The 23,507-nt window shown below is 36.7% G+C and overlaps 1 protein-coding gene across 2 annotated transcripts in view; it reads left to right on the plus strand.

The window, feature by feature from the left end:
* The window catches only part of MET (MET proto-oncogene, receptor tyrosine kinase), a 112,741-nt gene that overhangs the window by 16,377 nt on the left and 72,857 nt on the right, over positions 1-23,507 (plus strand). For both annotated transcript variants that reach the window (XM_073899103.1, XM_025873211.2), the window contains one exon: positions 12,332-13,548. In XM_073899103.1, coding sequence (XP_073755204.1) covers positions 12,332-13,548 — 1,217 coding nt within the window. The remainder of the gene's footprint in view (positions 1-12,331; positions 13,549-23,507) is intronic.

Consider the following 23,507-nt stretch of genomic DNA (forward strand, 5'->3'; position numbering starts at 1 on the left):
GCCTTCTCTATCCCTTTGAAAATATTTTTTATAGAAAGTTTTGTTTTGTTCTTTTATTCTCTGATTATATATTGATCTCAACATAGTGATATGTTTTTATTTTTTTCTCCCAACTGTTAGAATTGCATTATGTTTACCCAAGGGATCCACGTCTATGTAAAATATGACTAGGTTTGGCTATTCCTTCCATTCACAGTTTTTTTATGATTTCTAAAAGTTTTTTCTACTTTTCCTGAAAAAGAAAATGTTACATACTGACAAAATTTACCTTGAGAAACTCCCTAGTTCATTCCTCTGGCAGAGAATCTACTTGCTAACTCTGATTTCCAAGGAGGTTCTCAGACCTACCCTAAGAACTAAGTGAAAATAGAGTTATAGGGTAATGCCCACCTCACATGGATTTAACTCCTATTTGGGGGTTAGGGCTTGGCCTTTAGCACCCCTGTCCCTCTACCCTTCTCTCTCTTTCCCTGGATGCTGGTTTGTCTTTACATGACAGCTACCAGGACACAAATGGGGTCCCCTCACCACCACCATTTCGCACAAGTATTTGATTTCTGCTTTACATAACACCAGAGAGATTGATCAGTTATATAGTCCCAATTCTGAGCACAGCTCCCCCCAATTTGGAATTTACCATGCCTTGTGCTGAGGACATTTTCAAACACTGAGGGAGGGAAATGTCTGATTCATTAATGAGTAATGTACCAGCTTCCTCTCTAACTTGTCTCCCTTCAATGCTTCACATTCTGACTGTTCAGTCAGGTTTATCCTATTCCAACCCTGTGTTTGAATATGACTGGAAAAAGTTGCTGAGCTTATTTTAACTTACATACTTAGGATGATGTTTCTCATACATGATTTGTAGTTTCATGTTATTCACTGTTCCTGGATTAATTGAAGAAAACCTGGTAGCACTTCTGCACAATCTGGACTATAAAATTACACTTATCCATTAGGCTGAAAATTATTTTTAACTACTTTTATAGGATTTCAAGCATCTTAGCACTTTCTTAACAGTGAAAGTTCAATGTTCACATATTCAAGGGCAATGAAACATTCTTGTCTGACCTACAACTTATTAATGGGACAAAAGCCTGTCCAATCATTCAGGACTCTGACAGTTCAACGTATTTTCTCAACAGGACTTTTTACAATATGTACGTTAAAACAAATGTCCATTTATTCTTCTTTCCCAGAACTTGATACTTTCAGCAATTCTTAAAAGGACAGAGATGTTTACTAACAGATTACGAATGTATGAAGGATAATCTTGAGAATATAAGGAAATTCTGTTCTTTTTATCTTTATTCTTACCAGATCAGAGTCAGACAATGGTCTCAGTCATACGTTTCAACTAGAAAATGCACAGTTGGCTTTTTCTGATGCTACAATACAATCATTTTCAACTTTTAAAATGATTTTTGGAAGAAGAAGGGATGCAATAGTGGATAAGAATCTGCATAAAAGCACTATTTAGGTCTCTTTCAAAGAAATAACATTTGTATAATAATCAAGCATCAGTGTTTAAAGGAGCCCCTAAAACATTAATTAATTATAATACATGAAAATTATTCTTGCACCATGTTTAGTTTAACTTCTTTTCTATAGCCACCTATACGTGAATTTTTTTTTAAGGTTTTATTTACTTAAGGTTTTATTTAAGGTATTTGACAGAGAAAGAGATAGCAAGAGCAGGAACACAAGCAGGGGGAGTGGAAGAGGGAGAAGCAGGCTTCCCGCGGAGCAGGGAGCCCGACTCGGGACTCAATCCCAGGACCCTGGGATCATGACCTGAGCTGAAGGCAGACACTTAACGACAGAGCCACCCAGGCACCCCATATGTGAATTTTTAATAAGCTCGTTTATTATAAATAAAGCCTACAATCTAAGGATACTTTTTTTTTAGAAATTTCATGTCAGTGACAGGCTGCCATACACAGTGTAACTTTTCTCCACAAGCACACAAATCTTTTCCTTGATTTTTAATTAAAAAAAAAAAAAAGAATTTTTACTCCCTTTCACATAGTTACACCTTCACATGATATTTAAAATCACCTGTTAGAAACAGTTTACTTTGGTAATCACTTTGAAAACAGCATGTTTTAGACACACTGCAACAACACAAAAATAATCATATGCAGTTTTGCAACATGTGCTACAAAAACCTTAAAAATATTGTTCTACACCAATAGATAAATATGGCCAAAATCTTTTCAATCTGAATTCTGTTAGTAAAAAGGGTAATTGTTCCCTTATTTTTCTTCATTTGCTTGCAACTAGGATTGTCACATAAAATATATTCATGGGACATATTTATACTAAAAAAATTGGTCATTATCTGAGATTCAGATTCAACTGGGAATCCTATATCTTTATTTGCTAAACTTAAGTGGGGGTGTGGGTTTGCTCTTCTTTAAAGTGGTAAAGTAATGGTTCCTTTTTTGTTGTTCTTCCCTAGCGTGGAAGGCCCTTACCATGGCCTTTGCCTTAGAGGACAACTTAAGGACTTCAAGAACTTGAGACAGGTTTAGAGGAAAACCACAAATGGCCAAAGGGTGGGAAAATAAGAAATAACAATATTTAAACTGAGAGGATTATGGTGATGAAACAGTCACCAAGTATTTGGAGTGGGCTCACCAGCAGAGTGTGCCAAGTTCCTCATTTTTGACGAAGGCATGCAAAAACTGGCTAAAACACAGCTTAGGATAAGCATGGTAGCTATATTTATTGAATGCCAGTGTATTCTGTGCATGATTGAATGCCAGTGTCTCATGATTTATCCCTAACCCTCATGGGCAACCCACAAGACGTATACCATTATCCCCATGTTTTAGATAAGGAAACTGACACGTTATGACACTTTAGTCATAAGATATGTAAATGGTTAAGCCCAGATTCATATCACATCAAAGTGCATCTGATAACAAAGCCCAATACTCTCTCCACTACACCTCACCTCTTCTCTAGAAGGTTTTATGAGCTATTGGGAAGAATGTTATCAAGCAAACTTGTCTGTAAATATTAGACATAGGACTGGCTTATGAGTATTTAGATCATTTAAATGAGGTCATATGAAAGAGCAGTTGGATGGCTGAAAAATCCTCAAGATTTCTTCTGTCCTCCCAACTTACTATTAGAAATCATTGTCAAAGTAGGGGCACCTGGGTTGCTCAGTTGGTTAAGTGTCCAGCTCTTGATTTCAGCTCAGGTCATGATCTCAAGGTTGTGGGATTGTGCCCCATGTCCGGCTCTGCACTGGGCATGGAGCCTACTCGGGATTCTCTTTCTTCCTTTCCCTCTGCCCCTCCCTCCTCTCTCTCTCTCTCTCTCTCTCTCTCTCTCTCTCTCTCTCTCTCTCTCTCCCTCTCCAAAAAAAAAAAAAGAAAGAAAGAAAGAAAGAAAAGAAAATTAATTATTGTCAATGTAGTATCTGGCTACATTAGATGGGATTTTTGACGTGGCATATTGTTTTATCTTTCTAAAGTCAGTTTAGACTTTTTTAATGATCATAACACTATTAAATCTTTAGGCATAAGAATCAAATGTTCAACGAAGCATGTTTTAAAATTTGCTTTCTCAACAGCCCAGTAGATCCATTCACTTTTCAATTTAAGTTAAACCCTCAGATTTTTAACATTTATCTTTCTGTCTTCAAATCCACAGACTACATGCTTTTCTGAGAGTGGGAACTCTCAGTATCTAGATAAGTGCATGATATGCAATGGATGCTCACAAATATTTGATTAAATATTGTGTGAGATAATATGATTCTTTATAAACAGTGAATATTTATAAATACAGTATTATAATTGTCATCAGGAATCTCCTTTTAGAATCTTCTTTCCTTAACTTTGCTTTTCTGGTCCTACTTATACAGTTAATAGAAATAATGTAAGTGTAGAGAAGGCTAAGAATTTTTCTTAGGATTTCACTCTGGCAAGTCCTCCTGGAGATTTAACTATGACTGTTTTTTATGGCTGCAATTTCCTTAATATGGGGCCTCAGCCATTCTCCATCATCATAAATCCGTTTTATATACTTAAAAGCAGGATTGAAATTTTTTCCACTTTTTATATCTTGCCTCTTCACTTAGATACATTATTTCTGTCTTGAGATTATGTTATGTAACTATTGTAAAAAAAAAATTGAAATTATATGGCAGGAAAAAACTAGTATACCACCTCAGAAATTTTAACTAATAGATGTATTTCCAAATGCAAAATGAAATATTTAAAGTAATTATTCAAGTAAATAAGGGAACCATCTTTGCTCTTTGTTCTAATTACTTGAATATTTTACTTAAAATTGCTTTTATTCACTTGACCTTGTGTTTGAACTCACAGATTTGTAGTATCTCCAGATGGACATTATTTGGTCAGGACTTTTTCAGGAGCAAGGAATAAAAGAATCACAATGAAACTGCTGATGAAAAAAAAAAGAGAGAAAGGAAGGAGGAAAGATTTTACTGGTTCCTATTAGCTTAAGACATGGTGGGTACAGATGTTCAAACAGCAACATGGAGAGCCTCCCTTGCTCTGTGTCTAGGTTCTCCTGCCCTTTGGTCAGTTTTGTGTTCAGGGAGGCTTTCTCAACATACTGGCAAAGTTGGGCATCAGACAATCTAAATTAACATCATCTTTAGTACTTGTCATCTTTCAAAGAGAGAGGTCCTTTCCCAGTATTTATATTAAATCTCAAAAAGACTCTGGTCTTGATTTGGTCACATGCTTATCCCGACTAAGCTCTGCATCAAAAGAAAAGTTCACTGAAAGGGCAGCTTGGTTTGCAAGCTCACCTTGTGGTAAGGGAGGTAAGCCATATGATGACAGCCCCATTAGAGAGGAGGGAGAGTTTTCAAAAGAGTTGCCAGTAGTAGAGACAGCGAGAGTTAAAGTAGTTAGGTAGGTTACAGGGCACGTGGGTGGCTCAGTCATTGGGCGTCTGCCTTCGGCTCGGGTCGTGATCCCGGGGTCCTGGGATCGAGCCCCGCATCGGGCTCCCTGCTCCACAGGAAGCCTGCTTCTCCCTCTCCCACTCCCCCTGCTTGTGTTCCCTCTCTTGCTGTGTCTCTCTCTCTGTCAAATAAATAAATAAAATAAAATAATTTAAAAATCTTAAAAAAAATAAAAATAAAGTAGGTAGGTTAAAACAAATGTTTACTAAAATATTATACCTTTTGAATAAAAATCATTTTTAGGAAATGCAAATAATTTAAAACAGCTCAAGTGAGCATGATACATTTTTTTAAAAGCATTAAAAATACACTCACAAGAACTATATTGCACATTTAGTACATTTTAGATAATATTTTATCTTCTTTGAATCTCAGTTTCATCATCTGAAAGAGAATAATGCTCACCTTATAAGATAACTATGCAGATTAAAGGTGAGGATATAACTGACAGTACTTTCTATACTATGTAGTGCTATCTATATAATTGTAAAGTATTATGATTTCTAAGAAAATCAGTTCCTAAAGAAAGCAAAGTTACCCCTGTCAAACTCTAGAAAGTCTCTCTTACAAATATATCCCATTACACCTGTGGTGTTTTTTCCTGAGGAATCAGTGCTTGAATATAACACACAACTGCTTTGTGATAGGTTTTTATTGATGAGAACAATAATAACAACAGTAGTAGGGGTGATAGGCAGAGGTGGCTACTCAATAAATTCTTAGGGAATTAAATGTATTTCTGGGGAATGAAAAACCCAAGTAAGCTAATTTAGTAAAAAAAAACTAATGGCAGATAGATGGCAGACAGAGTGGAGGAGTAGCTGGTCTTAAGTTTAGGCTGAGCTGATCTTACGAGCTAACAGAACAATCCTCTTTAAAGGAAATACTCCTAAATACCAGTCGTTTGATGGCCAAAGTGCCATTCAGATAATTACTCCCAGGAAATGTTTTGCCAGTGAGATTATCCCAACTATCAACTGAAAAGAAATAAAGAAATGTTTTATGGATGATTCAGTTTCACCTGCTATGTGTACAACATTTTAAGAGAATGAATTAGTCAATCTGTTTGAATCATCTTTACGTGTTCCTTTTAGTAAGGAGCACAAAGCTGGCTACATGGCCAGCACTATTTCAGAAAGAAAGAAAAAACAGAAACAGTAAAAAAGACATTCTATATTGAAAGCCTGATCCAGGCATATTACAGGAATAATTGTATCAAGACAAAAATATATGAAAAGTGAAAGTATTTCTGGAGTTACTACCAATATAAATATTAAAATTGCTCACACATCCCGATCTGGCAGATTATATAGATAGAAAAAGCAATATATGCCAACACAATGGCATTGAAATAAAATGTAACTGTAGAAAAACAATCTCAGAGTTGAAAATTATTATAGTTAGAAAATAACTTTGGAAGTCATTAGTTCAGCCTAGGAGTGTGCTTGTAAATATTTAATCATCATCCTTTCAGGGGAGGAAAAAAAAAGTCCTGATTTGTAATGTTTGCCAGTTTCTGTGATGTAAATACTCCAGCCATGGCCTATTTCAAGCTTCCAAGGTAAGGTCACTGAACTCACATTGGAAAGATGCACACAATAGGCCGTCATGAGCCATAGGACTCCAGCACATGACTAGATCAACACTATCATTTTACAAATAAGAAAGCAGCTGAGGCCAAATAAGTTGGGTGACTGGCTTTTGGGTCATACAACTATTCAGCTGCACAGCCACAACTAAAACTCAAGTTCTCCCCCATGCTACACCTCAGGGTGTGAGTACCTTATGAGAAAGGGGTCATAACTGATTGGTGCCTGCCTGACTCCCCTAGCCTGGTTAAGCTCCCCTTCAAAGACTCCCATAGACTTTCCACATTGAGTTTAAGCTGTGGTCTATTTGTCTGTCTTCCCTACTAGTCTGAGATCTCATGGACAGTTGTAAAGCATTTTATTCATTTTTGTGTCATCAGCACCCTACACACTATCTGGAACATAGTAGATGCTCAAAAAATATTTGAGTATATGAACAAACAATAATAATAAAGAACATTTATTGACCTACTACATGTCAAGCACTGCTCTTATGTGACTTACATGCCTTAACTCATTGAGCCATCAGAGTAACCATCACAACAAGTGAGGTAGGTGTTATAATCATTCCCATATCTCAGATGAGAAAATGGAGGCTCAGAGAAGTTATTTGCCCAAGGGGCACACAGACAGCAAATGGTTTTAAACCTTCCAGGCTGTCTCCAGAGCCTGTGCACTTGAACACTTTGCTGTCCCTTATTTAACCAGCAGTGTCATCAGGCTATATCGCTCAGCAACAAATACTTCCAAAAGGTTTCCCTCCTTTCCTTATGAAAGACAGATATTTCCTGGAGAAGATCTAGTCTGACCAATACACATCTTTGTTAATGGGGAGGAGACTTAATTAATTGAAATGATCAAGGAAATAGGGTGTTTACATTTTCTCATTATCTGAGGATTAAACAGAAACCTGTATTTTTTAATTAAAAATCCTGTTGTTGACAATGGGCTCTAGTCCTATTTTTTTTTTTTGGCTTTAATTTAAAAAAATTAACCTTTCTTTGATTTCTCAGTTTGAAAAGTGCCATCACTGTTTGCTATCAAGAGAATGTAAAGAAGATGAGGGACACTGGGTTAAACTCCAGGGGTATTCTGCAGTGTTTTTTCCTTAAACAGAAAAAATATCCTCTTTCCCTCCTAGTTTTCTTATGACTTGCCACCTCATCAAGTGAGATAACAAAAAAGCCCATTAGTATATTTGGGCATTTTCTTGGATTCTTAGTTAACTGAGAATTAGTACTGTGAGTGACTTATATACCAACTCTAAGATATGAACCTTATTTTTAAAACAGAATAGCTCAGATTTAAGAAAAAAAAAAGATCATTTTAAAGGCTCCTTCAAAAAGCCTAAAAGAAAAAAAGTCATTCACCCTCTACATTGCATAAATGGGTATCAACTAAGATGCAAATTGGTTGTAATGCTTTTTTTTCTTTGGGCAATAATGGTTCATTTATTTTCTTCCTGTATTACTTTTCCTAAAGAAAATACAGTGACAAATTTTGTAGTAGGCTAATGTTCCAAATTTTAGAAGACACACTAATATCATAGAAGTTCATTTAATTTTTCCCCATAATATATTCTAGAAGTTTTAGATACATATATGCAGTTTATTTGGAATTTGTTTTTGTCCTCTAATAGTACAGCTTGTTTTAAACCCTTCTTTTCTTCTACTCCTTGTCATTCCCCCCACCATGGCCAAAATTTTCTTTTTTTTTTTTTTATTTTGTTTATTTATTGGAGAGAAAGAGAGAGATAGAGAGAGTAAGCATGAGGGGGGTGAGAGGCAGAGGGAGAAGCAGGTTCTCCACCGAGCAGAGAGCCTGATGCCTGATGTGGGGCTAGAAGAAGAGAATAATAATACTTTGTACTTCAAAAGGTGTTTATAAAGAGTAAATCACAGGGTTTGGCAGAATGCCTGGCACATACATGTTAAGCATTCAGTACATGTTACTGTTATTTTTATTATTATATGGCTTATACCTCTTCCAATTCTTCACCTTAATGACACACTTTGCTTTGCCCTCTGGTCCAGTGAAACACTTTGTATGTGAAGAGAAAGTCACAACACATTGTGCTTTATCTTAAAGGAGCCCTCAGACCTATTAAGCAATCCTCCTTTTCATTTCTTGCTGACCTCTTTTTGCATGACTTATTGTAGCTATTCTAAACCTCTTTCTCTACTCTGAAGATCCTAGTACCTCTTCTGTAACTATTACTTTCAGTGATGTTCATATACCCTAATTTGTTTTTAAAATATTGAGACCATATGCCCAAAAGTCCAGTGTCTCTGTACATCATCTTACTTATCCTCACCTGCTGTCTCAGAAAGTGATCTTTCTTATGTTCTAGGCTCTTGAAAATGCCTCTTTTTACTCTTTTGGGATACTGCTCCAACAAGTTTTATCTCTCCCATTTGCTTTCCTTGGTTTCCCCACTTCTCTGGGCTCAACTACTTGCAGTTCTTCTGACCATGCCATATATTCTCTCCTGCCTCTATAACTTTTTTTACAAACTGCTGTGCCTGCGTCTATATCTTTTTACAAACTGCTGTGAAGGAATTTCCCTTCATCCTCCTCCTCCTTCAAGACTCAGCTGTAGCATCATTTCCAATGTGGTTGGCTGCCCTTTTTATGCATTCTCATAACTGTCTATCAATCCTCCATCGAGTGACTCTGACTTCCTAGAGAAAGGCACCATACCTCTGTATTCCCAGAACCTACCACCATGCCTGGCCCTTAGTAGATACCCAATAAATGTTAGTGGGAGAAATATCTACAAATAAGCACATGTCTTTCCTACAATTTAAGAATAAACTTTTGAGGGATGCCCGGGTAGCTTAGTTGGTTAAGCCTCTGCCCTTGGCTCAGGTCCTGATCCCAGGGTCCTGGGATCGAGTCCCACATTGGGCTCCTTGCTCAGCAGGGAGCGTGCTTCTCCCTCTGCCTGTTGCTCCCCCTGCTTGTGCTCTCTCTCTCTTTCTGACAAAATAAATAAATAAAATTTTTTTTAAAAAAAGTAAACTTTTGAAAAAAGAAAAAAGAATAAACTCTTCTTGACCCTGATTTGCTTGCCCTTCCTTTGACAAACATTCTAATTCCTTACCACACATTCTCTTGCAATTTAGTATTCGATACAACTACTGAATCTACTGAGATTACTCTCTTGAAAGTCAGCAAAGAGCTTCCATGTGGCCCATGTCCTCCTTCTCAAGCCCCTCACCTGGCTTCTGTGACACAGTACAACATTGGTTGTCTTGGCACCTCACTGAAATTACCTCCCTTGACTCCTTCATTTGTTTCTCCAATGTGAGTAATTCCAAGATTTCCTTCATTCAACCTTTTTTCTTCCTTCACCTTGTCCCTCCATGAACTTACTCTTAATTTTAACCATTATCTCTGTGTAGATAACATGCGAAGTTTATTCCTAATCCAACTCGAGTCCCTATTACTCTACCAAGACTGAGTTCTACATTGTCATTCCTTCAAGTACAGACATGGCACTCATACTTCCACTTGCCACTGTCTCACCCCAGACGAATATTGTCTCACCTAAGACTGATCACGCCACTTTCCTAGTAAGGGCAGACTTCTCCTCAGAATCCTTCTTGTCATTTGCCTCTGTTGCTTGGCACAAATGCTCTGTCTTCTTAGAATCCTTATTCCTCACTTATTACAGGCATCTGCTTCCTGATGAACAATATAAAACCTACTAGTCATCCCTATAGTAGAACGTTTTCACCCATTTCCCAATAACACATGAAACTCAACATGTTTAAAACCAACTTATCATATTTGTCAGTCTTTAGCCCAATTTCCTCCTATTGACTACACAAGTTTTATAAATCATTCCCCCTTTTCCCAGATAACTGCTAGTCATCTTTGCCTTCTCTTTTGTACTCCACCAATTTAGGTGTCAAATCTTTGTTTATTCAATATTTATTCAAATATTCTTTCATTGATCCCTTCCTTTCTATTCTTGGGAACACCATCTTGATTCTGGCCCTTATAGATAATAAGGTTATGACTATAATAATACCCTATCACCTGGTCTTCCTGTTGCCAGGTTCTAAACCCTGCTCTCAGCCACCTTGCCTCCAGATCAGTCTTTAAAGGAAAACTTTGATTATATGATTCTCCAGCTCAAAATCCTTGACTGTTCTATTACCCCTTAAATAATGTCTGCAATTCCTATCAATTTGGTAGAATAAAATTATCTTTGATTTTGGAGTCAGAAAGATTTGGATTCAAATTCTGGCTACTACACTTACCTTTTCTGTAACTTTGAACTTATTGCCTGAATTTTTATTCACTTATCTATTCAACATATACTTATTTAACACCTACTGTGTTCTAGGCTCTATATCAGATATTTGGGAAAGAGTGATGAGCCAAACAGACATTGTCCTTCATTCCTGGACCTCACAACATAGTAGACTTGTCCCTATTTCTTATTATCATAGTAATTCTAAGTATAAGCCATGTCTCCCTCTCTTGATGCTTTTAGCTCTTGGTTTGTGCTATGCAGGGTATTATAATGCTGTGTACCATAGTTATTTCCATATGTGCTTTGTCTCTCAACCACAGTGTAGGTTCACTGAAAGGTAAGTACCACACCCCATTTCCATAGTGCAAGCACAGAGCTGTGTACATATTAGTTGTTAGTGAATTCTGCTGTGATTTTGTAGACCTCGGGTTAGTCTTTGGTATGGTTATAATGCCTAGTAACTTTTTAAAGGTTCCTTTTGTCCTGTCAGAATTATGCACTAAAAAAGGAGGGAAAAAAGTAATAGCCGTTTGGTTTCTATTCCTTCTAAGGCCTCTCCTTTTTTAACCTACCACCCTGCCTACAACTTTTATAAGTAGAACTAACAGACTAACAGTGTTTGTAACTCATGTACCTTAAGTTTTTTGAAACTGAAAAACAAATGCACTCATGATAACTAGTTAGAAATATTGTCCATGTGCATACAATGGAATGTTAAAATAATGTGTTTTCTTTACTATATAGCTTTTGGCTTGCTAATGAACAATATGTTGTTTTTCCCTAAGAAATAATTCTAGGACTTTAATCCTGAACATTATATTTTATATTATATATTTTCAGATTGCTCTTTTTATGTTTCCAGTCATCTTACATTAAGTTAAGCATTTGTCTATCCAAAACAATAGATCAACTATAGCCAAATTATAACCATACCTTTCCTCTGCACACAAAATCCTATAAACAGCATGTGATCATATTGCTTCTAGAATTTATGATTGTTTTCTTCCAAAAGGAAGCTAAATTTAGCCTAGTAATTCTACATGCTCCCAAGGAAACAATGCCTGCTGTGATTTCTAGAATAAATGAATCTGAACCGCAGTTCCTTTACTTGACTAACTAAGAAAGTTTAAATATCAACCTAGTCATTACCGCAGATATTAAACCACATTAAAAAACAGCAAGGGGTTAGAAAAGAAATTTGCTGTTTCTGACTTCATTGCTAAATGAGTCTAACTTAGTTGCTGTATTGTCTTTAATACAGAACGTTGTTTGCATCTCATAATGGTTCTCTAAAATTACTCGTTCATGGATTGAGTTCCAAAATTAAACTATGTAGAGTCATGTCCATCTGCACAATGCATCTTTATGTGAAATCAGCTAGAGTTTTTTGTTTTTACTTGATGTAAAAATTCCAGTTAGGAAGATTTGTTTCTAATAGTTTGACTGGTATGGTTCTTTCAGTTTCTTCTTTGTTTCTAATGACAACTAAACTGGTCTCGCCTTGTGAACGTGTTTTGGCAGATAAGCTTCTCACCATGAAGGCCCCTGCTGTGTTTGCACCTGGCATCCTTGTGCTTCTATTTACCTTGGTGCAGAAGAGCTATGGGGAGTGCAAAGAGGCACTAGTAAAGTCTGAGATGAATGTGAACATGAAGTATCAGCTTCCCAACTTCACTGCAGAAACATCCATCCAGAATGTTGTTTTACACAAGCATCATATTTACCTCGGCGCAGTTAACTATATTTATGTTTTAAATGACAAAGATCTTCAGAAGGTTGCTGAGTACAAGACTGGGCCCGTGCTGGAACACCCAGATTGTTTCCCATGTCAGGACTGCAGCAACAAAGCCAATTTATCAGGTGGCATTTGGGAAGATAACATCAACATGGCTCTACTTATTGACACATACTATGATGACCAACTCATTAGCTGTGGCAGTGTCCACAGAGGGACCTGCCAGCGACATGTCCTTCCACCCAGCAATACTGCTGACATACAGTCGGAAGTTCATTGCATGTACTCCCCACAGGCAGACGAAGAGCCTGGCCACTGCCCTGACTGTGTGGTGAGTGCCCTGGGAACCAAAGTCCTGATATCTGAAAAGGATCGGTTTATCAACTTCTTCGTGGGCAATACCATAAATTCCTCGTACCATCCAGATCATTCATTGCATTCGATATCAGTGAGAAGGCTAAAGGAAACGCAAGATGGTTTCAAGTTTTTGACAGACCAGTCTTATATTGATGTTCTACCTGAGTTCAGAGATTCCTACCCTATTAAATATGTCCAAGCCTTTGAAAGCAATCATTTTATTTACTTTTTGACAGTCCAACGAGAAACTCTAGATGCTCAGACTTTTCACACAAGAATAATCAGGTTCTGTTCTGTAGACTCTGGATTGCATTCCTACATGGAAATGCCTCTGGAGTGTATTCTCACGGAAAAAAGAAGAAAGAGATCCACCAGGGAGGAAGTATTTAATATTCTCCAAGCTGCATATGTCAGTAAGCCTGGGGCCCACCTTGCTAAGCAAATAGGTGCTAACCTGAATGATGACATTCTCTATGGAGTGTTTGCACAAAGCAAGCCAGATTCTGCTGAACCAATGAATCGCTCTGCTGTCTGTGCATTCCCTATCAAATATGTCAATGAATTCTTCAACAAGATCGTCAACAAAAACAATGTGAGATGTCTTCAACATTTTTATGGACCCAACCACGAACACTGCTTTAATAGGGTAAGTCATATACATTTCCCCCTTATAAATTATGAGGTATAAGTCAGAATAAGTAGCAGTCTAGAAAAAGAACATTAAGGGCTTTTTGGTGCTTGGTAAATGATCTTTATCCAAAGTATTTGTATATTCTTTCCAAGAAACTTTAGATATTGAATCTTCATTTAAATATAAAATCATAGCTGGAGGAAAAGTTAATGTGGTTCTAAAAGAAAAAGTATTTTACAGTTTGGGTTTACATGTTTGTCAACACTTTAGATTATTAAACTTATTTCTCATATAAGCTTAAATAGTTCTGGTCAGATTTACACAAAGCTTAATGTAACAGCAGTTCCTATAAAACGCAATTATTGAGATCCCAGTGCAGTCTTTACAGCATTTAGAATGAGAAGCTCAAGTTAATTTGTGGCTTTTGAAGACTTTTTCCTTATGAGGCCCCATTCATTCACTGATAAACAAATCAATCATTTATATTCTGGGCATTATATAAAGAAAATTAAAAACAAAAAAATCTCTTGGTAATGTTGGTAAATAAATGTTGGTAAATAAAATGTTGGTAAATAAAATATTTTTAAATGAGCTAATACACTTCTCTGAATAACTTAGAAAACTAGAGAGGAAACTTTTGTTCCCAAACAAAACTAGCCATCAGATCACTTGGTGCTAGAGGAAGAGTACCAAATCAGGAGTACATTGTGGCCTTGGGCTCCCTTGGTTTGGACCCACATTCAAGCATGTGAACCTGGCTATATCTCCTAACATAACAACCACTAGTGGTCATAATTGGATGAACAATGAACAAACCAGATGGTTTGACTTTGGAAAACCACATCTCGCTACTTTAGCAGGTTTCAGTCTCAGTAATAAAAGCTGTTATTGTAAGCAGAAGGACATTAAACATACCCTTGATGAAAGAAAGTATATAATTTGCTGAAAGGTACCAAGAACATATGAATTCAGAAACCTTTGGTTCACTTTTGCTGAAATATCTGTGATACTTCCCCAAATGGAAGCTCCAAATAGCACTTTTTTAAGATTTTATTTATGTATTTATTTGAGAAAGAGAGAGAGAACTCATGTGAGCAGGGGCAGGGGAAGAGGGAGAGGAAAAGAGAGAATCTCAAGCAGACTCCCCTCTGAGTGCGGAGCCCCACACGAGGCTCAGTCTCATGACCCTAAGATAATGACCTGAGCTTAAATCAAAAGGGTCGGATGCTTAACCAACTGAGCCACCCAGGCACCCCACCAAATAACTTTTTATAAAGCTAGAAAAATACTTCTGAGAAAGTGAATTCATGTTTTAGTGAACTAAAGACATAACTTCTAGGTGCCTGGGTGGCTCAGTGGGTTAAGTGACTGCCTTCGGCTCAGGTCATAATCCCAGAGTCCCGGGATCAAGTCCCGCATCCGGCTCCCTGCTGGGCAGGGAGTCTGCTTCTCCCTCTGACCCTACCCCCTCTTGGGCTCTCTCACTCTCTCTCTCTCTCTCAAATAAAAAAAAATTTAAAAAAAAAAAAAAAAGATCTTCCGGGCGCCTGGGTGGCTCAGTTGGTTAAGCGACTGCCTTCGGCTCAGGTCATGATCCTGGAGTCCCGGGATCAAGTCCCGCATGGGGAATCCCTGCTCAGCAGGGAGTCTGCTTCTCCCTCTGACCCTCTTCCCTCTCGTGCTCTCTATCTCTCATTCTCTCTCTCTCAAATAAATAAATAAAATCTTTAAAAAAAAAAAAAGACATAACTTCCCTCCTTCCCCCTCCAAAGTTTAGGAATAAAAAATAATGTACTTGCATAAATCCCAACTAAGACTTATTTCTCCCTGCACTCATGTCATACATGTTGCAAACTCTGTAAGAAGCAACAGAATTCCTTGTGAGGCTGCCCCTTTTCTTCACTAGAAAATACAAAAGAATGAAAGGAAACAAAAGGACTTTCAAAACCTGGAATTAGGGGAAAAATGTAACGTTAATAGCATTCCAGAGAAAACACTTTTTTTTATCCAATAATTGCATCAGAAACACGAGCTTAAAAAGATTCTGTTAGGAGTTCCTCCAGGGCTACTAAAGCACATGACTTTGCTATTTAAATCATGTTCTATTAACAATTAAAAAGAGACTTTACCTTATGAGGGTATATTGATATCCTATTTCATTATTTTATTTTGTACATTTCCACCCTCTGATGTAAAAGTACTTATCAATTCTAGAAATTGTCAAATACATTTGAACTTTTCTACCCCTTTCACTCTTTTAGTGTTCCAAGGAAAACAAAAAGTCAGGCAGGATTATCCAGTGAAATTCAGGTCAGTTTTATCACCCAGGAAAAAATGCCCAAAATGCACCAACTGCACCTGAAATCATTATCATTCCCATCGCAAAAATTCCTGTGGAAAACAAGATGGAGCTTGCCAACAGAGTCTTCTTACAAGGGAAGCCAACTTTTGCACTGGCCAAATTCCATAAAGACAAATACCTTCAAACCTCTTCTACTTATTTGCCTGTTTATCTTCTCTGGTTACTAAAGATCAAAATTCTTCTGGGAATGAGACTACCCACATTCTCAGTTTTCATATACCAGTCCACAAAAAGACCTCAGATTGTTCCAGTCATCAGCATACAATCATTTCCTAGCTTCATCTTGAAATGAAGGCACCGAGAGAGCCATTACTCACACAAAACAGAATGATTTACAAAATCAAACCTGTTTAGAAAGACTAAGCAATAAGACGACTCCATTTTGTCTTGGCAACTTTACTTGGCACGCTATCAGGTGACACTTTTAACAATTTCTTGGAACTGAGCTTTTGTTTTGGCATAAAGTTTGGTGAATAAACACATATATTGTAGTTTTGTTATTAATATCTCTAATCCATCAGATCTTTATGGAGAGACTGTTGTGTGCTCTGTAGACAAAGAAAGCTACAGCAGTAACTTTCTGCTGAGGCTTCTGCCTGGCCCCAGTGTGTAAACAAAGCCATGGCAGGGGTTTTCTGGCCCTGTCTGAGCTTCTGCCATGTACAAAGAGGGTTTCTGTCACAGGATCAGACAGAGAGAGTACCAAGAAAGAGCGTCTTTTAAATTCTAGGGGTCAAGCCAGTATGTAGGCCTGATTTGCTTATTTCAGATCACATATTTGGTTGCGTTTCCCACTCTCACATTTTATGAAACACGTCTATGCAGACTCTTCATATACTGCTTCTTATATTGATGACATCAAATGATCTTTTTGATAGTTTCCAGAGCACATCTTCTTCATATCTAAGTTACTTGTGTTTCAGAACTCTTTGATTCTGCTTTTGATGTTGTTTCTGGAAAATTATCTAAGCCACAATACCCATTCGTGTAATATTAGAGTTGATTGTATCAGTTCAATAAAAATAAATTCTTGATCTTCACAATATAACCATTTTCTGTGTTGCTTTTGAAAGTGATTCCTAAAGGATATGTTTACAGTGATTTCTAACACTTAGAATTATGAGATTACATACCCACAAATAATTACTAAATCTTTAGTCTTAAATATCTTTACCACCTTTTTTTACTCATTCATCATTTGACTTCTGTAAACATCCTAAACTGGTATTTGATTAAAGTTGTTTTAGTCTAATGCATATTCCCTAAACAGCACATTACTATTCAAAATAAAATAGTTGAGAAACTATCCCATAATATGGAGACTTTGTAAATCCCCAAATTTGGGAAGAAAAATATCCCTCACTTTCTCTTTGGAGATATACAGTTTTAAAATTCAGTTCATTTTAAGCACATTGATGGGACTCTCCAACAGTATCATACATATAAGGTATTTACTAACATGACAATTATTCTAGGAAAAAAATAGAATCAGTACACCTTCACCCAATTTCCTACAAATGAGATCAATATTGACTAAAAAACTTTTTAATCCCTAAACTGTAAAGGTCCTATACCCTAAATTATACTTACTAAGAGAAGTGGATTAATACATTTTGGAGAGATTTTCAATCAGAGTTGAAATTTGGAAAAGGGTTCTTGAAATATCTCTCATCTAACCAGAAAATACAATTAATACATTACACTTTTTCTTGCAATTCCAATATCAAAGTTTTGCTCTATATGTAAGCATTTGAAAGAATTTTAAAAAAAAGTAGAGTTGTAGTAAAAAAATATTTTCACCAACATCTTAATGACAAATGATTGATCAGTTGAAGGGGAGAAACATGCAGTTTGGTGCCAGGCGCACCTAGATGCAAGTTGCAGCTCATTACATACCAGCTGTGTGATTTCTGCTGCATGACCTGACTCCTTTAGAGCCTCAGTCTCCTCATTTGTAACACGCACAGAACAAAACCTACTTCATAGGGTTTTGTAAAATTTGGGGATAATATATATAAAGTTCCTAGCACAATAAGATGATCATAAATTTAGCTCTTTGGGAGACAGCATGGCCTAAAGGAACAAGACTGAAGTCAAAGAGATCTGGGTTCAGATGTATACACATTTTATACCTGTCTGGTCACAAGAGCATTATTTAAACTTTCTGAATGCATTTTCCCTCCATGCAGGGCCATTGGGAGAACAAGTGCAATAATGTTTACAAAAGAACCTAACTTAATCCTTGGCACATAATAAACAGCAACTATTATTGTAAGGAATACTTATGTGAAGAAAGACAAATTTAAATTATTGAATTTTCTGGAAGGGGCACACTCTGATTCTACTGCTCATGAAGGTCTTTCACTTACCTCCCTACCTCTTATGAGTGACCCACCTCCATAATACTTCATTTGTGTAAATCCTTCTTAAAACTTAATAGTTCAAAAAAATAAAAAATAAAAGAGAGAGAGGTGGGGAGTGATGGTGGTTTGGGCTGGAGAGAAAGATAATTGAAACAGAATTGTACCCTAGTCAAGCCAGAAGGTATAAGGTGTTCTCCTTTCCCCAACCTTCATTCTAACTACCCATAACATTGTAAGATATTGTGCCTCTGTAACTTAAATTATACTGTGCATTCAAGAAATTACAGATAATGCAGTTTTAGAAAAAGTCAACCTCACAGGTTGTTTGTACCAAGCTTCCTTGTTTTTAGATATCATTTATACTCAAATTCAAAGAGTAGCCAACCACTTCCCAAAATAAAGGAAACTTAAAGTAGTAATTTTCCATCTCCGTTTCAAGGAGTGCCAAAGTTAAAGGGTCACCACTCAGAGCCATCAGAGGAAAAAAGCAAAGTGATTAGAACAATTCTGAATGAAAACAAAATCAAAACAAGATGCAAACAAGGAATAATAGGAATAGGCAGAAAAATAAACACACAGTGATGTTTCTTTATTACTATTATAAAGATGATAGATGAGTAAAATTGGGTTACATTTAAGTTGTAATGGAAGAAAATAATTGCAGCCTTCCATCAGGAAACCACAAGGACCATTATTGATCTGTCATCCTCAGGGCATGTCTCGTAATATTTAATAATATAAACAAAGATTTATAACTCTTTATAGGCCATATATCTCTAATCTCCCACACACCGCACCATTTGAACAGGGAATGTGGAGTCAGTGTTACAAATAACATCCATGTAATTATACTGGTTTGGCATGTCTTATTTAAACAATCTAGCACTCTCAAGAGAGTATTTTTGTATTAGGGATGAAAAATGTGAAGTCTGACTTCAGGGTTTTTTTACTTCCCATGCTCCGAAACAAGAGAATGTTATCCTATAGGAAAAATGTTATTGAGGATTCTTCATTCTAAACACTAGATACCTTGGCCTTATGCCAAATATAATAGCTACCAAAGCAAAATCTTACAAGAAAAAAACCCTCGAGGTATAAGGATTCAATATACTTTTTTAAAAAAAATCTAAGTAGAAATTTGTTAATTTGACACTTGATCCCTCCCTTGCTGTAAACTCTTCTTTATTCTCACCCAGGCGCAGGGAGTCTCTGACCCCTAACTTACTTATTTGAATTACATGCTACCGACCCATGAAAATTAGCATACTGCATTATTTTATTAAAAAGAATTTAAGGTTTATCACCCAGCCACCCCATCCCTCCCACCCCCCACCACTCCAGCAACCCTCAGTTTGTTTCCTGAGATTAAGAATTCCTCATATCAATGGAGCACTGGGTGTTGTTATACGAAAACAATGAATCATGGAACACTACATCAAAAACTAATGATGTCATGTATGGTGATTAACATAACATAATAAATAATAAATAAATAAGAATTTAAAATTATTTTCTTTCCAGAATTTTGTAACGCCTTCTGAGATAGCTGGGCACACCCAGAGGGTATTGAAAATGTGTTACAAAATGAGCCACTAGTGTCTTTTACTCTGTCTTCCTCCTGCTAACCTTTAAACCATTTGGTAGCTTATTCACAGGTCCACCCAGGAAAGAATTAAAGGCATGACATTTTTGTAAGCTAACAGCAAAGAAATACAGTTAATGCTAAAACTGTCACCAAAAATATAGGTAGGCTTTACCTGTGGATTACACTGATTCATGATGTGAGAATGCATTTTAAATTAATTCTTCATTCTTCTTAATGTCTTTTGAAGCAAGTGGTATGATCTGTATTTTATTTTAAGTAGTTGGTTTCTTTTTTTATTTTTTATTGTTATGTTAATCACCATACATTACATCATTAGTTTTTGATGTAGTGTTCCATGATTCATTGTTTGTGTATAACACCCAGTGCTCCATGCAGAACGTGCCCTCTTTAATATCCATCACCAGGCTAACCCATCTTCCCACCTCCCTCCCCTCTAGAACCCTCAGTTTGTTTCTCAGAGTCCATAGTCTCTCATGGTTCGTCTCCCCCTCCGATTTCCCCCCCTTCATTCTTCTCCTCCTGCTATCTTCTTTTTTTTTTTTAACATGTATTATTTGTTTCAGAGGTACAGATCTGTGATTCAACAGTCTTCCACAATTCACAGGGCTCACCATAGCACATACTCTCCCCAATGTCCATCACCCAGCCACCCCATCCCTCCCACCCCTCACCACTCCAGCAACCCTCGGTTTGTTTCCTGAGATTAAGAATTCCTCATTTAAGTAGTTGGTTTCTACATGGAGATTCACTTGGTAAAATTAACGTAGCAAACAATAAGGAGTTCGTGCAAAAAAAATTTTTTTTAAGTTGGTTTTTGAAAAGCTGGTGTTAACAGAACTTTGAAGACAGCTCTAACACATGATATTTTCATTGTCATACTACTACATGATTAGAAACAAATGAAAGCACATGGGATCCTGCATTTTGATAAGACTATTAACCTCCTTGAGTAGTAATGGATTTTTTTACTCAGAATAATGTATCAGGTTTTGGGTGTTACACCCTTACTTCAGACTTCTGTCTTATCAATGGTTATCCCATCCTGCATTCTTATCTCCTCTAATAAGAAAAAGGAGGATCTGTTAGAATTTGGATAGAATACCCACGAGGAATTTCTGCTGTTGCTTATTCATGGATTGGCACAAATACCGAGTCAGTGGGCACACGGAGTCCAGAATGACTCAGTACCCAGATATGTGCTGTAAGTCACATCTCCAGCCGCCAAGGGAGGGCTGTAAAAGGGCTCATTTATCGGGAATGAAACCAAGGGCTCAGCTACTCTTGAAGTTATTAAAACTCCCTTGGTGTTTTGTTGTTGCTATTGTTTGTTTTGTTTTGTTTTGTTTTTAATAATAGTGAATGTGGTAAGTGATTCTAAGATCCTGGATACATTCCAGTCTGCTTATTATGTATTTTTTCTAACTAAAATGTTCCGTGCTGGTTCATTTGCATATGAATTACTTGCTGAGCAGTCAACGCTGCTCAACACTTCCTATCTTAAAGCCTTGGGGAAGAGGTTTACTGCACTTCACCCTAGACCTAGGCTAACTTAGAGCAGGTGAAGTGTGTCTGCCTTCTGTATTTCAAAAATATTCTCTAGTTTTTCAACAAGAAGACATAAAAATGTCTTATAAATGCATGCTGATATAAAATAAAGGCTATTTTCACCATTCTTCATGCTCACAAAAAGGGGAAATGCCTTAACTATAAAACAAAAAATAAAAATTGTGGATTCAGACTGCAGTCTGACCTCAGTTGTCTTATTTGGGTAAATCACCAAAATGTTCATCAATCAGAGGACATTAAAATGGTAGGTGACATTTCAAATCATGCTCTAGGTAAAAGGGGTGAATTAAGGTCAGTTTTGATTTGTAAAGCACTCTTTTCTAAAGCTGATTTTATGAAAATTAAGTTTGCTGAGTTGTCATCTCAAAATATATGGATTATTCATGATTTGCTAGAATTTATGTCCATATACCAGAAAAGTGTAAATTTGTATGATATTAAATTTTCTAATGACATTTTAAATTTAAAATCTGATTAACACTTGCATCTAGCAGCCACTCTACTAACTGAACTATAGGTGAGGTGGTGCTCAGCAAATGGGACAAATGCAAAGATTAAATTGGTCTGTGAGCTGAGTGAATCAATAGTATTTAGTGCTAATGCACTAAGCAGATACAAGCACTAATGCAGTGGTAGTCAATAGGAAAAACGAATATCCTAAAAATTATCTTGACAATAAAACGTGCAATATTTTCCATTTATTTTAAGCTAATTACATTACATGCTTGTTCTTTCATCTTATTAGTTTAAGCCAAGTTCTGGAAGCCTAATCATTTTATTTAGTGCATAAAATGACCAAAAAGTTGTGATCATTGTTTTCAGCAAAAGACAGAGGAAAGGATTTATTCATACAACCAAGATTCAACAAGAAATTCCATAGATTTCTTGGCTAGGAGTGCCTAACCTTTCAGGTATTACAGTGGTGAATGACATAGGCATGGTTTTTGTTTTTATGAAGCAAACACACTAGGGGCAATAAAAACTCAGTCACACCAATAAATACATCATAATAGTTTATGAAATATAGTATGAGGGAAAGGAACATCTGTGAATGCAAATAAGGAAGAATATGTTAATTTGATAGCATAGTCACAAAAGGCCACCCTGAGGAGATGACAGCTAACTTTTACATAAGGCTAAAAGTTAACTTTTACATAAAGCCCAAAATTTTAGAAAAAGCCATGTCCATATGTACATGGCCAACTACATAGCCAGTATTTAATAAACTAATAGTTATTACCTGTTTAATAAACTTTAGGACTTAACTACATGGTGCTGCATTTAGCCAGCTTTTTTAAAGTGGATTCTGGACATGAGTGCATATTATTTTACACTTAGAAAAACATACCACAAGAGGTAGAACTGTCCTGGAGATTTCAATTTTTTTAACAGTATGTTTTTTTAAAAGTTGTTTACATATTCAAAGTTTGCCTTTTCTTTGATTTCTAAGCGAATTACGTTACTTTTCATTAAGTAATTCTCAGTATGAGGAAGATAATGTGTAGATTTCTAGAAGCTAAGCACATAATGTAGGTAGCACTTACTGCCTCTCCTAGCCTATCACTTTAATCAGCTTTTACACAGAGATGTCTTGTATCTGTCCAAGTTGTTTCTTTCTTATCCCCCTCACCTTTCTCCTGTGGCCAACACTAGGAACCTATGCATCAGAAGAACCTGCATTTCCTGGGGATGGAAGGGATTGTCCTGTTACCAGTAAGCCCTGTGACAAAGTGAATCATAATTCCAGGAACACACAAAATAAGCTCCTTTGAAACTATCAAAATTATAAAAGTTGATGGAATTCAAGGGAATGTGATGCTGAGGTGGGCCCAAATCATATTCTCTTTCTGCATCTATATACCGTCCTCTGCACAGCTGTCTTCATTTTAGACTATTTCCTTCTCATGTGAATCATGTGCCTAGAGGGCTAAGGGAGAGGCAAGTGCTCCCGGGACTCACGAGGATGTCATGGGCGCCTACTGAAGGAAGAAGGTACAGGGGCATGCCCTCTAGTTAATGCTGCCTTTATGTTGTTCTAATGCATCCCTAGCTGCAGATATTTTGCCTTTCTCTTTCA

Source organism: Callorhinus ursinus, unplaced genomic scaffold, assembly GCF_003265705.2.
Source record: "Callorhinus ursinus isolate GAN/ISIS: 27379988/994484 unplaced genomic scaffold, GSC_fseal_2.0 scaffold12, whole genome shotgun sequence".
Lineage (NCBI taxonomy): Eukaryota > Metazoa > Chordata > Mammalia > Carnivora > Otariidae > Callorhinus > Callorhinus ursinus.